The sequence below is a fragment of the Clinocottus analis genome, unplaced genomic scaffold (genome assembly GCF_023055335.1).
Source record: "Clinocottus analis isolate CAN_PGR_092001 unplaced genomic scaffold, fCliAna1.0.p SCAF_21, whole genome shotgun sequence".
NCBI classification, from domain to species: domain Eukaryota; kingdom Metazoa; phylum Chordata; class Actinopteri; order Perciformes; family Cottidae; genus Clinocottus; species Clinocottus analis.
This window is the reverse complement of record NW_027175943.1, coordinates 11,907,667-11,924,572: the sequence shown is the minus strand read 5'-3', so window position 1 is coordinate 11,924,572 and position 16,906 is coordinate 11,907,667. Positions and strand designations below refer to the sequence as shown.

The 16,906-nt window shown below is 40.5% G+C and overlaps 2 protein-coding genes and 1 non-coding gene across 3 annotated transcripts; 2 read left to right on the top strand and 1 right to left on the bottom strand.

Moving 5' to 3' along the window:
* The first annotated feature begins 8,341 nt into the window (after positions 1–8,341).
* Positions 8,342–13,811, top strand: tm4sf21b (transmembrane 4 L six family member 21b). Its single transcript, XM_068588341.1, has 5 exons — positions 8,342–8,533; positions 9,340–9,405; positions 10,221–10,372; positions 10,466–10,649; positions 13,791–13,811. The coding sequence occupies exons 1-5, from the start codon at positions 8,342–8,344 to the stop codon at positions 13,809–13,811; spliced, it is 615 nt and encodes a 204-aa protein (XP_068444442.1).
* On the bottom strand, positions 12,611–12,682 carry trnaw-cca (transfer RNA tryptophan (anticodon CCA)). Its single transcript has one exon. It is a non-coding gene; the product is annotated as a tRNA-Trp (tRNA).
* A 14-nt stretch (positions 13,812–13,825) lies between the features above and the next one.
* On the top strand, positions 13,826–16,140 carry si:dkey-3k24.8 (lysophosphatidic acid receptor 6). The gene is made up of 2 exons (XM_068588420.1): positions 13,826–13,890; positions 15,187–16,140. The coding sequence occupies exon 2, from the start codon at positions 15,190–15,192 to the stop codon at positions 16,138–16,140; it is 951 nt and encodes a 316-aa protein (XP_068444521.1). The 5' UTR covers positions 13,826–13,890; positions 15,187–15,189.
* Positions 16,141–16,906: the final 766 nt, after the last annotated feature.

Here is a 16,906-nt window from a genome sequence, read left to right as displayed (position 1 = left end):
ACTTAACCCAGTGGGGTGCGACTCTCTACTGGGGCATGGAGATGCAGATTATTATTATTATTATTTTTAAATAATCCTTTATTAATCCCACAGTAGGGAAATTATTCTCTGCATTTAAATGCGTCTTGCTCAAGGACACTTCAACATGCAAACTATGGGGGGAGAGCATGTATCGAACCGGCGACCTCGTGGTTTCAAGACGAACACTCTCCCCATGAACATCATAACTTTACATGGTACAAAAGTACACACACTTAAAACGTCATTAATGAATATATGCCTGTATTTTCATGGAAATGTTTACGTCATGTTAACAGGTTGGGCTTGCGCAACATACCGACTTTTGGTGGTTCGCCAAAAGCCTACCACCATGACATCTCCGTGAGGTCACACACATCTGCACTCTGTTTTGCACAGGTTGAACATTCTTGTTATGACCTTGAAAATATATTGAGTTTGTTGTTTAAAGGGGTTTTACTATCTTTATTTGGGGAGTTTTTCCTGATCCGAAACTGAATTGAATTTGCAGGCAGAGAAGGTCCATTTTTTGCACAGATAGAAGTTTATTTGCATTGTCCTAACAAAGGGATTGAGATGATATAAGTTGTCTGATGGAGCCATCTGGGCCCTATTCCACGTACGTGGTTCAAGAAATCCGATCAAAAGTCCTATTATCCAGCTTAACCTAACGAGATGATTGACTACAGGATATGTCGGTTCCACAAAGTGGATCCGCCCACAAACGGTCTCGTTTATTCTAACCAGACGTCAATTCACAGGATAACTCTGCGTGCCCGCTCCTCTTCAGCAGGGAGAAAAGTCGAACGCCAAATTCATGATGTTGTCTTTCTAAAATGAGAAATACACTCAGAGAAAGACTCTCTCTTTTCTCTGCTGATGAGCAGAAGTTGATCATGACGACATGTGATGAATAAGTCCATAATCATGACAAAATCTGATGGTGCTTTCACATTCAAGCGTAGCGAATATTCGCAACACTTCCTGTTGTGAATGCAGCGTAATGCCGCGTAACACTAGTCAGTGCTAAAATAACAGACAAGTAAATGTGTCAAACAAAATAAAATGTTTTTGCTAATTTTAAGTGCCTCATCACCCAAGTCATTCAGATTATATTTATTTAAATGTGCCTGCTGGCAGTAGTATACGAATTAATACATACTTATGAGGATATATGTACTGTATGCACGTATGTATCATGAAATATGTGTATATTCATGTAACCTATGTGTGTTTAGATTACAATATAACTCGGAGTTTGAATATTTGTATGGGCGGATCAGTATGTATGTGGTCAGTATGTATTATTCATAATCAGAAATTCAATAAGTTGAAGCAGGGATGAGGATTGTTATCTTGAGTCCACCTTCATCGTGTTCTACAGTAATGATATGCATCGTGTACTAATGACTGTCATAGAAGTATGAGTGCTCTCAACACATCCATAAGTTTCTCAAGCCTAAATAAACGTTATGAGCAGCATGCAGCGGCTTTCACCATGTTCTCTGCATCGCGGACACAAACATGTACCACTCGCAAAAAAGCGAGCTGTGCCTTGCGCTCTTTTTTTTTTTTACACAGTCCTTCTGTGATCCAGTCTGCATGTACAGTATGTATTGTGTACAGTATGCATTGTGTACAGTATGCATTGTGTACAGTATGCATTGTGTACAGTATACAGTATGCATTGTGTACAGTATGCATTGTGTACAGTATGCATTGTGTCCAGTATGTATTGTGTACAGTATGCATTGTGTACAGTATGCATTGTGTACAGTATGTATTGTGTACAGTGTGTGAGACGGACAGCGCTCGGCTGCGCCGGTGTTCAATGTCCAGCTCCAGAAAGTCTCGTAAATAAATGAGTCCTTGTCGGCAGAATGGATAGCGCTCATATGACGTCATCATGATGCGAGAACGGATCTTGGCGATCTGGAAGAACTCTCTCCCTATGAAACTAATATCGCTCCTTCATCAATGAGGAAGGCAGCTGCGTTTTGTCCGGTGGGAGTGAACAACTTATCCAGTGAACTTTCACTAAACCTGCTCCCGACCAGGTTAGGCGATTTCGATGTGTGGCTGTGGTGACTGATCTAAACTGGCTCCGTGGAACCGAAAATCCAGATCTACGTCATCTTATCCTGGAAGTTATCCAGCTATATCAGTAAACCACGTACGTGGAATAGGGCCCTGGTTTACTTTAAAGGGATTTAATTCTTCTTTATTCTATTATTTGAAAAAGCACGGATAGAAGAGTCACAAAAATTTGGACCATTTTGTTACAATTTTGTTGGGGCGGTTGGGCCCGAACATTTTTCTTCCTCCAAAGTGGGGCGTGACAGAAAAAGTTTGAGAACCACTGACTTTAGCCGTGTGTCATGGGTCATGTGTCATGTGACCATAAATACCAGTAACGTTGGCAACTTTTCCCACTGAGGACAAAAGCCACATGTTAGGGTTTGGCGGTTAGTGGAAGGAGCCTCACACACACTCTGCCTTCAGAATGTTGAAAGACTTTATCACACACACGCACACACACTCACAGTTCACTACCTTTGTACTGTTGAGTCACAGAACCAGAGTGCTATCTCTCACACTACATTTTCCATCTTGAGGGGGAGACACTGCGAGCTGAAGCTTATGTTTATGTTTATTAATGTCGCGCTTCATTGAGAGATTGAGAGACCAAAATATCCAAAATACGCATTTCTCCTTAATTCACCAAAAGTGTGCATTCGATAATGCCACATTCAAACATGATATTTTAGAAAAATTGATGAACAAAAAAACTATTGTCTTATTATAAGTAATTAACTGGGGAAGTGACACACTGATATCAATTAGTTCAAATCTTTACCCTATTCTCTTTATTTGCTCCCCATCTACGACCCCAAAAAACTGGAGAGTCAACTTCTGCTTTTGAAACAGCTGGACTCGGTACGATGGTAAGATGTACCTTTATTTAAGATCTATTTCTGTCTCCATAGTTTATTGACCCTAAAAATATGACTCCCATTAACAAGACCTTTGCACTGAAATTGTTGTGCGGCTTTGTGTTCTTAAAGAGAGGGATCTCCCCTCGCACGCACATCGTCACCTGAGGGACTGCGGCAGTGTTGCTGTGCCAAGTGTGTGTGCATGTGTGTGTGTCAAGGTCCTGTCAGAGTGGTAGGTACCAGGCACGGACAGGTTTTACAGAGGGATGGATTTACATCGTCATAAAGTGCCAGCGGCCTCAGAGACGCCGCGTGGTTCTCCAGCGGAGCGCCATAAAGCTTCACCGTCACGCCGTCCTATCATCTATTGTTATCATTTGGTTAAACACGGCGTCTGATGCACTTCTGGAAGGGGAACTTTCACAGAGAGCGTCAAGTGTGTTTTACTTCAAACAAATGCACCATACGAGATTTTAAAGCTGACGTTCCCTTGAAATCTGCATTTGACCAACATCTAATATCTCTGTGTTTAGTGGGACCCGATGAAGACAATGATCACATTCCAATGATCAAGTTTTATGGAGTAAAATCAGAATATTCATCTTCATGCATGATTAGTTTCATACTAATTGCCATTAGACCTTCGGAAAGTTAATAACCAACAGCGAGGTTGTTAACGTTAGAGTCTAAACTCCAGGGTCAGTTGATTATTAACTCTAATTTATTCTTTTATTTTGTGGAAATAAAAGGTTGTTCACTATCTTGGAAATATGATAAAAATTACTCCTGCTTTCAGGATTGCTTACTAATTCTGCAGCTTTCAACTGATTCCATGTTTGTCTGTGGAGTTGACGTCGAGATGGGCTTAAATGGGGGTAATTGCTCTAAAAGATGTTTTCCCGCTAAATGAGAACGTCTTCCTTGATCTGCCTGCTCCCATGACCTTTGACCTCCTCTGCATTTGACCTCCTCGGTCATAGCATCGAGTGGTTAGAGGTCATGACAAAAACATGTACTCACAGTGCAGATCTCCGCCAACAGGTGGGTTTCCATCTTCCATCCCAATCAAAGAAGCTTCAGGGCGGGGCTACCTTGTGATTGGTATTTGCCGGTGCTTTAGTCTTCCAACTTCAACCCTTTCACAGTGTTTTCAGTTTGTGAAAGTTAATCGTAACACTTTTTTGGTGGCGATAGCCACAAATCAACGGGCGATAACGTCTATTTATTATAAACAATCCATTATCCACTCATTTGTCGCTTTAGGCAACATTTTGCTACGTTCACAACAAAGGCGAAGCAACTACAACTACCATTTCCACCGTCCACTGTGGAAATAACCACTATTTCCGCGTTATACTTGTTGTAGAAATTCCACAAATGTCGGAACATCAAACGTCCTTGTGTCTGGGTTCGTAATATTATTTGTAGTCGCACAGGAGCAGCGACTGAATGACTGCTTCCTCCAGCGCTACTTTGGGCGGACCAGCAGCAGTTTGATTCATCAATGGCAGAATTTTTCGCCACATAATTACTGGCGAGAAAAAAATTCCCAGCGCTTTTTGTGTGAACGTAGTAATAATCTGCATTCACACCAAAACACTTGCGAGTATTCGCAACGCTTCTTCGCCTGATTTTACCCGCTCGACTTTATGTGGTTAATTTCGCTTTTTCGCGACCATTTGCGGCAGAAAGGGGGTGCGGCTACGTTACCCCAAGTTACCAGCACGCAGCCTTACTAGCTAACCTAAACTGACCTGGTCACGTTCCTGTAAAACAGTTGTCATTTTCGCTATCGACCATGGGACATTAACAACTATTTTTGAGTTATACTTGTTGTGGAAATACAAGAAATGTTGGATCATCAAACGCCCCCCTGTTTGGGTTCATCATATTATCCGTAGCCGCACACACCTCCGACTCCTCCAGGATGAGTATCTGAATGAAGCCGCTTCCAGCGCTCCTTCAGGAGCTTCTCAACGCTGATTGGCTTTCGCAACTCAGCGCCGGGCGAATTTTCGCAACGCTTCTTCGCCTTATTCGTGCCGCCGGGCGAAAAATTTGCCTTATCGCAACCATTCGCGGCTGTGCATTGACTTTACATGTAATCTACTCGGGCGAATATTTGGCAACTCTTTCAGAGTGTGAACACGCCATTACGGTGAAGATGCCGATGAAGAACAAAAATGGAGATTCATTCGTCTCATGCTTAATTTAACTGATCATAAGACGTTGGGTTTGAATCTACAGATGCTACGGGAGCAAACCGTTCTGGATCTCAGGTTCTTAACTAGGGCTAAAGTGTGGCGCGCCACAGACTCAGTAAGGTTAGTTTTCGGCCCGGCTTTTTGCAACTAAAGTGGTTGTTGATCAGCAAAGTGACGAGTCAGCAGTCAATAAACAATGATGGTGTATCAGAGCAACCGCAAGATGTCCTTGAGCATAGAGTCATAAATGAGCACAACAAATATTAGGTTGTATACGACTTTTGCCGCGGACAGACTGACAGATCACACACAGCACATGATCCCCGCCAGACACATGGCGGGGATAAATAAAGAATACATTTATATATAGTGCTCAGGATCCCAATGAGTCTGGACCTGTCACTGGGTGTGCACCATGCTCTTCATTATTACTCATACCTCCTGGATCTGGAGGTCAGGTTTTACTTCACTTCTCCAGAGATAAGACCAGATAGGAATGGAAACCCATGAGTCACTGCTGAGGATGAGGCCTTGTCAGGATGGGAACGGAGTCCTTGTTCAAACTTCATGGCTTTTATCCTGAGTATGTATGTGTGTGAGGGTGTGTATCCCTGCCAGCTGTTGGTTGAAGTCCATGTGCACACTCCCTCCACCTACATATTTGAATACACTACCATAATACACTGATAAGGTAATCAAATCATAAACACACACACACACACACACACACACTCACACAGACATGTACTTTTACAAACTGGAAGAGCTGGGTTCTGATAAAAGATACTTCTTGTTCAGGTTACGGATATTGATGGGCTGCAGTTAGATAACATAGAGTCAGATTGTCTGACACAGAAGAGACACAAATGTAATACAAGGGACTTTTCTTGCATCTCTAATTTGCATAATTGGCTTCCTCTGAATGAATAATGGTTGATGAATTTCCATTAAAAGAAGAAATGAGGTTTAAAAAAAACATTTTTAATGACATCAGATAAAACATATTTGGTCTTCATGTTACTCACATAAATAAAATAAATTGTTTGGGATTGTTTTTCTAGTTTTTTTCTGTTAGCTGTAGCGAGCATCGTAGCTAGCATGGTCTACACAACTGTTTCTGTGACAGCTCCAGTTGGTCCTCGCTCTTCTTGTTTCTGTCAAAATGTTTTTGACGTCCCTTCTCGTCGTTTTGCATCACCTAACTAAGAACATTCAGACTGCTCCACTACATTTATCTGACAAAGAAATCGGATTTTTGCACACACAACATCGCTGAAATAATCTAATAATTGATTGAAAGAACAATATTTAAGTCCATTGCAAAAATAAAAACATTTAATGGTCCCAGATTCACATATGTGAATTAGCATTTTCTCTTTAGTAGTGTTAATAATTGTAATGTTTAAGTAATAACAAGGAGATTTGGACTGTTGGTTCTTGGTCATAGTGACAACATTTCTTAATATTGTCACTATTTTCACAAACCAAACAATAAACCATTAATCCTAATCCGCAATTAAAATGTGTGTTGCTAAATTTGAAATTCAGAGTTTATGATTGAGGGATTGCCTCCATTCAGCTCTCAACATGGTGACAGTGTAGCCAGTGGGGAGCGGGTAACAGCGCTACAGGCGCTAACAGTCCAAACATGGCGGACATTACTCTACTATATATTTACTGAATGCGCTTAATTTCCAATTTAGCCCCATCAATTTAAAAATACTTTATGTGAATAGGCCTCCACTGAGGCCACACAGTTTTACTGAGATGACATTTGTATACAGTATATTTATATGTTTTCTTATTGTAGTACGTTCACTGAAGTAAAGTATACAACATATGTATATGTTTAACTTCAGCAGACAGTTAATAATTATCAACAACTCCCACACACACACACACACACACACACACACACACACACACACACACACACACACACACACACACAAACACGCACACACAGAGTGCAGGACAATAGCTGAGTGTTTGTGTGTTCAGTCAAAGTGACAGTAAAATACACAGGTCACACAACGGAATGGAGCGCTTCCTGACAAATGAACATTTTGGTCCACGCTGTAAATGATGATATTGATAATAAATTCAATTTGGAGCGCTTTTTCGAACAAGAACTGTAACTCTGTGTGCTTTAACACATATAAACAAGGGCAAACAGACAATACAATTACACAATAAAAAGACGTTGGATGATAAAATAGAGTAAAGTAGAATAAACATATGATAAACAGGATATTTGGAAGAGTGAAAATTAGAAAATTATTAAAAAAAATAAAAATGAAAATCATTATTATTAGCCTAATTGACTTGTCAATTGAAACACATTAAAAATGTTACTTAAGTAAAAGCATTATATCATCAACAAAATGTATTTAAAGTATTTAAAGTAATAGTAGTTGAAACATTTCTGCTCAGACTGTGAATTATTAGATTATCAAAATACTTTATTATCAAAATATTATTATTAATTCAATTCCATTGAATGTTGTTTTCATTTATTTAAAAAAGCATTATATTTTTATAAGCTTTTCATTAGTTTTAAATGCAAAAAGTAGCAAAATAATCAAAGCAGCCGGATAAATGTAGTGAAGTAAAAAGTACACTATTTATCTATGAAATATAATTGAGGAAAAGTATAAAATAGAGATAACCAAGCGAAGTACAATGACCTTGAATTTGTAGGTAGTGTACTCGAGTAAATGTACTTACTTACTTTCCACCATTGGCATGAGCCAAAAGGATTTTATATAATACCAATCTCCAAAAGAAAGATTGTGCTTAAAGGGGAAAAGTACTTGAAATAATGTGTATTGTGTTATTTTCTATTCCCTGCCATATAAGGTGTATGTACAGACCACAGGCTTGGTTTTATGGCTTTTATGGCTCTTATGGAAACACACACACACCCATAGCATAAAGTCTGGGTCATAAAGTGGTTGACACTCAGTCTTATCGCCTATAGCTCCACCTTCATAGACTCCACCCTCCAAACCCTCAAATATATATTCAAACAGTTCCCTTCTGTGACATCTGATGCTCGAAGCTGAACTTGACGTGTGAGAAGAAAAAAGGTTTCACTGACAGGGGAGCATATTTTAATTTGGAGGAGCAGCTGGGATTTCAATTTTTTTTTTACCTTCTAAAAGACGTCCATCAGCAGACATCATGTGCACAGGAGCCTGTTCTAAATTCATCGCCGTCCCGCTCTACGTGATGGCCGCGGTGTCCATCATCTGCAACGTCATGCTCTTCTTCCCGGGCTGGGAAACGCAGTTCGCGTCCCAGGACAGGGACGGACTTAACCGCATCACAGCGGAGGTCAAATACATGGCGGGAGTCATCGGAGGAGGAGTCATGGTGAGTATCTTGAGATTAAATTAAGTGGGATCAATGTAGGGGCTTCCAAAAAGGTCCATGACCGCGGCAGAATACATGATATAATTCATGTGAGTGTTTTACACTCAAACTACTTGGTTGACGATTAAAAGAGAAAATCTCGCAACTCTGTCGGCGAAAAAAAAATGACGTTTCCATGCAGCTAAACTGCGTTCTCCATCTTGGTCTCTCAGTTTTAAAAACGTGGTTACCGTTTAAAATAAAACAACAATTCCACATGGTAAGGTTTAGTAAAACATCCTGGCCTAAAATAAATACATGTCTCCTGGGTGAAAGTCCTGTGTTTGTTGACCGTGCTAATCAGAAACGTGTTCGCGATACTTTACAGACAGATAATAAGGTAGAAAATATGTTTAACTTTGCAGGGAATTGTGCAGTTTCTTCGTATGGAAATGTAATTTTTAAGAGAGCAGGGTGCATCATGGGAAGTATATGACCCAACCTTCTGTGCAATATCTCTCCGGAAGCTTTGTCAACCCTGAAAGAAATTCCCCCTATGACCTCGTAGTGATGTCCATTATAACAGAAAGCCTGTGTTGCAAACTGAGACGACGCGTGTTGCATTGTGGGATCAACTGTTTTTGGAGCATGACCCTACTTGGCGCTGATGACCACACGTTGTGTAAATGTGATTATAGATTACTGGACTACTTCTTTCAACGCCAGACCAAGTCACGGGCTTCTCTCATTGTGTATCGGTTTCTCGCCCCGGACATTAAATATGTCTCCTCGCTCCGTCTTTTTCCCTCCTCTGTTTCTGCTGTCAGGTCCTCGTTCCTGCCATCCACATTCACCTGACCAGTACAAAGGGCTGCTGTGCCAACCGCTGTGGGGTAAGTACTTACGCTCGGTGCCATATTATCATCCTCACATTCATATCCAGCTGCAGCGGAAATACTTTTCTCTGTGAAGGCTAACAATCTTCTTTAAAAAAAGAAATTAAATACAGCACAAAGTTGCACAAAGTAGATAAGAGTCCCCGAGAGTCATAAAAGTCACAGGCACTATAATATTATGCGTTTATTGTGATCAAAAGAAGAAGTTCGAACGTTATCTGATAACTCGATTCTAGCTAATCTAATAAATACATTGGTATCAGTGGCTCCTTTATGGATTTGGACATGGACCTTAACCTTGCACTTGAAATGCAAGGTCACAAAAGACACTTAAAGGAACAGCGCAGTTGCACTATTCGCAGAAATGGAATATAATATTCATAACTATGTTTTTATTAGTGTATGAAGTGTAACCATGAATTATGAAATATGTGTTTTCACCTACATGAGGAACGAGTCCTCTTCACGTACTCCACTATCTTGCACCACCATGCTTCTACAGCAGCTCAGAGCGGACAAACCAAACAACCTGTAGAGAGCCCCCAGTGTTTGTGTTGTTTACGACCGCCCCTTATAAGGGGTTGTCAGTCGGTTGCAATCTGCAACCGCACTGCTAGATGGCACCAAATCCCTAAACACTGTCTCTTTAATAAATGAAAAACACATTCACAAAGACATTACTAATAGGAAGCTAATGTCGCAGTAAAACAAAACCTAAAAGAAACAGTAAAAAGTCAAACACACAGGGCAAAACATAAAAATCTTACCGTGTCACGGTTGAAGCTGACTCCACTGTGTGCGCCTCCACGCAGATGTTCCTGTCCATTGGTTTTGCAGCGCTGGGTGTGGCGGGGGCCGTGTACAGTCTGAGTGTTGCTGGCCTGGGCCTCGCTAACGGGCCGACATGCTTATGGAGCAACAAAGACAACCTCATTCCACGATGGGGGACGCCCTTCGCTACCAGGTACAGCCAGCCTCCATGGGTGGACGTCACACATTTCACGAGGACTCCATCTAGAATCTGCTAAATTAAATTCATCACTCTCCTTCATTGCAGTAACGGGAGCTACCTAGCCGACAAGGACCTGTGGAAGTGGTGTATAAGTCCAGAGAATGTAGTTGAATTCAACGTGGGCCTGTTTTCCACTCTGCTGGTGGCGGCGGGCGTGGAGCTCGTCCTCTGTCTCATCCAGATGGTCAACGGACTGTTTGGATGTATCTGTGGCACCTGCGGCAAAGAGGTGAGACCAGAGAACGCTAGAGACAAGCTAGACTTTGAGAAACTAATATATTTGTTCTCAAAGGACACCTCTGTCTGGCCTCATCTCTATTCAGTGGGTATCCAGGTTTCTTTTGCGCTCAGTTCACCATACTCACAAGGCGGCCATTTTGTTCTTTCGCCACGCTCCGAGTTGGAAGGAATGTTTGAGAAAATAGTCAGCCAAACATGTGACTGTATGGGACTTTTGAACACCAACCCAGCGTTTGAAACTATCGATAAGTCTGTAATGATCCCAAAAAAATCCAAACTAATTATACAGCAACTGGGATCAAAGTTACGTCCATGATGCTGTGGGCTAAATTAAAAGCAGGGTTGCAAATCTTCTAAAAATACATTTTTGATATTTTTTGGGGGAGGGAGTTTTTCATTACTTCCTGCCAGCAATCAATGAATCAAATGCTCTGACAAAAAAAGAAGAGCTGTCAGTGTTGCTGACTTGGCAACTTTCTTGCTAGATTTAGCACACACAAAAAGAAAGTTAGAATTGCTGGAATGGATCTTGTTGTTGGACAATTGAAAGAAATTTAGCGGACTCTAGCAGTGGCAATGCTACAGTTAACTACTTTGTTATAACACTACACATTAGCTAGAAGAAATATACAGGGAATGCAAATAATTCGGCCCCCTGCTGTGTAATGCTTTTTTAGCACTGCAATTGTTCAATAAAAATAATATGCACATGTTTGCTGCTATTTGGTCAGTAGATTATATACTGTTGCCATCAATAGAAGGTTGTTACTGGATGGTTTCACGTAAAAATACTTTTACTACATAAAATGATAACATGTAATAATGTAAATGTACATAAAATAACCCCTATTTCTTTGCCTTCTCTCAATAGTGAGCTCTCCATTACAACACACCATGACTTCTTGAAGAAGAAAGGACAGGGATCGTCATCATCGTCATCAATTTTGCTGCAGGACGGGGCGATGAGCTAGGAGTTGAGAGTCTTCATTAACGCAGCGTAGCCACTGTCCAAATCATCATCGTTGTTTTAAATTCTTCAAGAGGAATGACTGGGGTGATTCATGAATTATTACTTCCTCAACTATTTCCTTGTTCTGATCGTAGACAGTAGATGGTTAAAAAAAAAAAAAAAGTATGTTTTTAATTGTAACTATTTTGTAATAAAGCTGCGAACATAAGCTAGCAGAGGAGGTAAGAGGAGGTTTTAGAAGAGGCCGAACCTGTAATAACTGTGTCTATTTGAATTGTTTATGTCCAGAATACACTCATCCACCATCCAGGCAAAAATACACATTAAAAGATTGTTTTCTAAATGTCATAGCTACAATAGATGCCTTAACAGAATTCCAGTGTGCAGCACACATTTGTGGAACTTGCATTGACAGCTACGTTGGTTACTTTGCAGATTTGCAGCCCAAAGAATTGGTCACTTTAAAAAGAATAATGTAGCACAGTTAGAGATTTAACGACCCAACTGTAAAAGGCGAAGGTAAAATAAGCTCTGCCCCCACCAGCTACAACATTTAGATAATAAAACAATAAAATAGACTCACATTGTTTGGATTTTGTCATTCTAATAAAAACATTTAATGAATTGAAACGATCCATTAATATCATCTAAATCAGAGAAGCAATACATAACAAGGAGATACCAAGGAGATACTTTTTTTTCTAACTTCTACTGTGTTTCTATTTCCAAAAATAAAAAGTTTGATTTATTTTTGATACTCAAATAAGTACATTTTGACTATGTATACATACTTTTGTATGACTAAAACTTTAAATGTTGGACTTGTAAGCTTACCATTTTCTTCACCAACTGCAAGTAAAGTTCAATTTAGAATTATGATAACTCATTATTGCTGGCATTGATGAGTTAACTTTATTTACCCCTGAAACACTGAGTGTTGGCAGCAAAATGTTCAATCACATTTCACAAAAAAAAAAAACTGACCCCGACGTGATTTGAACACGCAACCTTCTGATCTGGAGTCAGACGCGCTACCGTTGCGCCACGAGGTCCAGGTTTCCTTCACTGCAGACAATATGGTTGAATACTTTCAGTCATCTCTGCACTACTGTCCGTTAGTTATATTGGAAATTATTCCTTCTTTTATAGATACGATGTCGATCTGTGTTATATTACAGTAACCTTTACATTTCCAGTCGTTAAAGTAGTTATTGTTGTTCATGCATTAGCAACTAGAGGGCACTCTCTGTAAGGCTATAATTGAAAGGCAGTAATTGTCATGGCCTATAACTGTATGCAGGCTTCCTTTTGGCTCTTAGTAATGTCAGTGTACAAATGTGTCAAATCAGACCTGAAGTGTTTATAAACTATGAATATGATAACAAGGCTACTTCTGTCTCTTTTGATCAAATCACTTTTCTGATGACCGTGACCGGCCTCTGCGACGACAAATCACTAAATCATAGATGTCTAAATGTCCCTTATGATTTCAAACAGGTAGTTTATGTAATTTTTTTTTTTCAGAAGTTGAGATAAAAGAAACCTTTATCATGGCCCGAAGGGAGTCGGGTGTTGTAGCAACAGTAGACAGAAGGACCATGTAAGAAGTGCAGGCAAGAGAAAAGAGTCAGGAACACACCAAGACAAATACGAATTAAATAAATAAGGCAATGAACAAGAACCCCAATGGAGATCAATATAGAGCTTCTGGCCGTGAATCACGTGTGCAATGAATATATATATATATATATATATATATATATATATATATATATATATATATATATATATATATATATATATATATATATTTATATATATTTATATATATATGAATAATAATCATAAATATAAAAAGTCCTATGTGTGTATGCTATGTGTGAGCCAAAACACATGAGATGGTCGTAGACCTGCTTGAACTGGATCAGGTTTTGAAACTAAATTGGATTTAAAGAGGAGAGAAAAATTGAAATTGATTCGATCAGACAAACAGTGTTGAAATATCTGAACCTAGAATGTAACAACAAACAAACAAAAGTTACTTTTCTTATCAGCAGGTTGAAAAGAGGCAGACTAACAAAGAGATAGAGAGAGAGAGAGAGAGAGAGAGAGAGAGAGAGAAAGCTCTGAAGATTGGTCAACTTCCTGTGCTTCACACAGAGTGACAGCATGCTGGGGTGACACCTTGTTATATACACTCGACGCACACACACTTTCTTCTTCCCCCTCTGGATCCTCACTTCTTCTGCTCACCTGACAGGTAAACCCCCTCGGCTACTTTCTACATGTGCCGCAAAAGGTTCTACTCTACCGCGTGTGTCCTTCAAGTTCATAGCTTAAGATGGAAAATGACTGTAAATGTGGGTGCATGTGCCCTGTAATGGAATCATAGCAATGGGAAATGGTGAGAGCAGAGGGATGAGATCTGCTTATTTTAACAACTAGACGTTTGATGAAATAGTGTTCAATTTTCTGCAGAGGAAGCACTGAAGATCATTTGATTGTAAGTTGCAGATTGCATCAACGCATGTAACACAATTGAGTTCTGCTTTACACCAGGAACTGCAGCTCGGTGAGAAAATAGATACTGTTCCTCTTGAATATTACACTATCCTACATTGAACAAAATACACATATTTTAAATTATTATAACCTCTTTTAATAATAGGAGTGATTCTGCCAGATGATTATCATCTCTCAAACTCAATATTGGTAGATTTTGTAGATTATTACAATTTTGAATGAACGTTGAGGTAGTTGACCTCGATTAAGCGTCAGGGGAAAGCCCCCGCGCGATCACATACAAGCACTTTGAGCAATGCATGTCAGAAATATATCAGTCATAGTCAGCGTACAATATATGTAAAATTACAATTGATGACAATATTGAACGATATAGCCTTCACCACACTGTCCTCTTCACCTGCACTCAGAGATATGTATTACCAATATATACAATATATTTTGATTAAAAAAGAAGAAAAAATTTAAGTTTGTCATTGAAAACTGCAACGTGTACCACTCGTTATCCAGAGAGGTTGGAGGGAGATGGATACGCTTCTAAAAATGTTACATTCTAAGTAAAAGCTAACATTAGCACAGTACGTCAACACATCATTATTACTACTGGAGGTAAACTGAAAGGATACACACCCACTGAAAGGATACACACCCACTGGTCATGCTTTTTAATGATTGTAGATGTGAATAAAGACTTACCCTGCTTTAAAGGAATAGTGTTGTTCATTCATAAAATTGGTTTTATTGCCAGATGACGTGATGGTTCACTTTTACCTTTTATCTTTTTAACCTGTTTCAGGCACTGAATCAGTTTGACATCAAGGATATATTCTTCAACATGTATTGTATACCCTTCTGTTTACTTGTCCATGAAAACCAATGATGATTTTGCAAAAATTAGATCATCTTTCTTCAGGGAGTGCAGTTAGTGACAGTGCGGGCTCTGCAGTATATGTGTAGGCGGGGCTTAGCATAGGGTCACCTACTCAACCGCTTAAACCTTTGCTAACCAGTCCCTCTCTCTTCGGTATCTCAGGTCATGATGTGGAACAACAGCTCCATCCAAAACCACAACGACAGTACAGGACACATCAACATCTTCTTTGTGTGCATGTACTCCTTCATTTCTGTGGTGGGTTTCATTTTGAATCTCCTAGCACTGGTCTTTTTCCTCCACCATGCCAATTACAGATCACAAACCATTGTCTACATGACTAACCTGGTCATAGCAGATGTACTGCTCATCCTCACATTGCCTGTGAGGATCTACTACCATCTGGGATTCGACAACCTTCCTCAGTGGCTGTGTGAAGCCCTTGGGTTGGTTCTGAAGGCCAACATGTACGGGAGCATCTTTCTCCTCACTTCCATTTGCTTCGACCGCTGCATGGCCGTCAACTTCCCGATGTCTAGCCGTGTCCAGAGAGGGAGGAAGAAAGCGCCGTTGGTTTGCCTCGGAATATGGATGCTCACCTTTGGCGCCAGCGTGCCCATCTATCTTTCCAAGCACCAACAAGTCACCCACATAGATTGTTTCGATGGCCTCCCGGTCTACGCCACAAAGCCTGCGGTGGTTTTAACCACTCTGTTCGTGGGGTTTGGAATCCCGCTCGTCATCATGCTCATCTGCTCCTGGGGTCTGGCCCGTGCTGTCCGACGAAGCTCCGTGGCCCAGACCGACCTGGTGGACGGCAGAAAGATCCAGAGGATGATCACCACCAGCCTCCTCATTTTCATACTCAGCTTCCTGCCTTACCACGCCATCCTGGTTCTCCTCTCTCTGTATGGAGAAGATATACCATACCCAATGCGGGCTGCGTACCGCTACAGTTTGATGTTGGCATGTTTCAACACAGTGCTAGATCCCGTTGTCTACTATTTCACCACCGACACCTTCAAGATGAACGTCAACATGGGCGCTGTGCGGAGGATGTTTCTTCTGAATAGCCAAAGTTCGGAAACACACAGGAGCAGAATACCCAACAGCTAACAGACTGCTGAAGAACCTCTCAACAGACGCCACCGTCCACAAGCTTTAAAGCTAATTCGCCAGTCCAACCCAGTCATTTTATTAGGTCCACCAAATAAGAGTCTTTTATTGAACATTAAATCTGCAGTAAACCTTTGAGCGGTATGAGGAAGCCAGAATGTCCGTATTGTTCTGATAATTGGAGCCTAATTATGACATTAAATGTAATACAAAAGGCTCCAGGGATGGAGTGTCCACCAGTGAAAACATTGGCCAATAAAATGTCTCGTTTGTGTCTAGATAAATCTGCTAACATCGACACCTCATATTCATATGTGTCTCCAGGGTCCACGTTGAGATCAACAAACAAACAACGCCACGTCACCCTCTCGTTTCGCTTGTATACTTCGTCGTACCAAATTTGGCCCTGGGTCTCGTCTTAACTATCCACGAGTGTCTTGAATTTCCATTTTGAGAAGCCTTCTTAAGGCTATCAAGGTAGTAGCTTAGCACGCTAACTGACTAATTGTTGCTTTCAGGCTGGTTCGAAACACTCGAGCATGATAGAGTAGTTTAAGGTATAACCGCATTACTTGTTGGTCAGTGTGCTCACAATGCGTCCTTGAAGGTGGTTCGGCGGACCAGAATTTGTCCTCGGAGCATTTTAGGTGCATTTACACCTGTATTTTAATGTGGTTGGGCACTATATGAATACCAACCCATCACCCAAAATGTATTTTAACAGGTAAAGGGGGTCATTGATTTCCAATCTACATTAATATATTCA

What these genes read in the sequence shown, in the direction of transcription:
- tm4sf21b (XM_068588341.1), top strand. Translation starts at nt 8,342, where the DNA reads ATGTGCACAGGAGCCTGTTCTAAATTCATCGCCGTCCCGCTCTACGTG. An exon ending in GCTGTGCCAACCGCTGTGGG is followed by an intron (nt 9,406 to 10,220) that starts GTAAGTACTTAC and finishes GCCTCCACGCAG; the next exon opens with ATGTTCCTGTCCATTGGTTT. An exon ending in GGGACGCCCTTCGCTACCAG is followed by an intron (nt 10,373 to 10,465) that starts GTACAGCCAGCC and finishes CCTTCATTGCAG; the next exon opens with TAACGGGAGCTACCTAGCCG.
- si:dkey-3k24.8 (XM_068588420.1), top strand. Translation starts at nt 15,190, where the DNA reads ATGATGTGGAACAACAGCTCCATCCAAAACCACAACGACAGTACAGGA.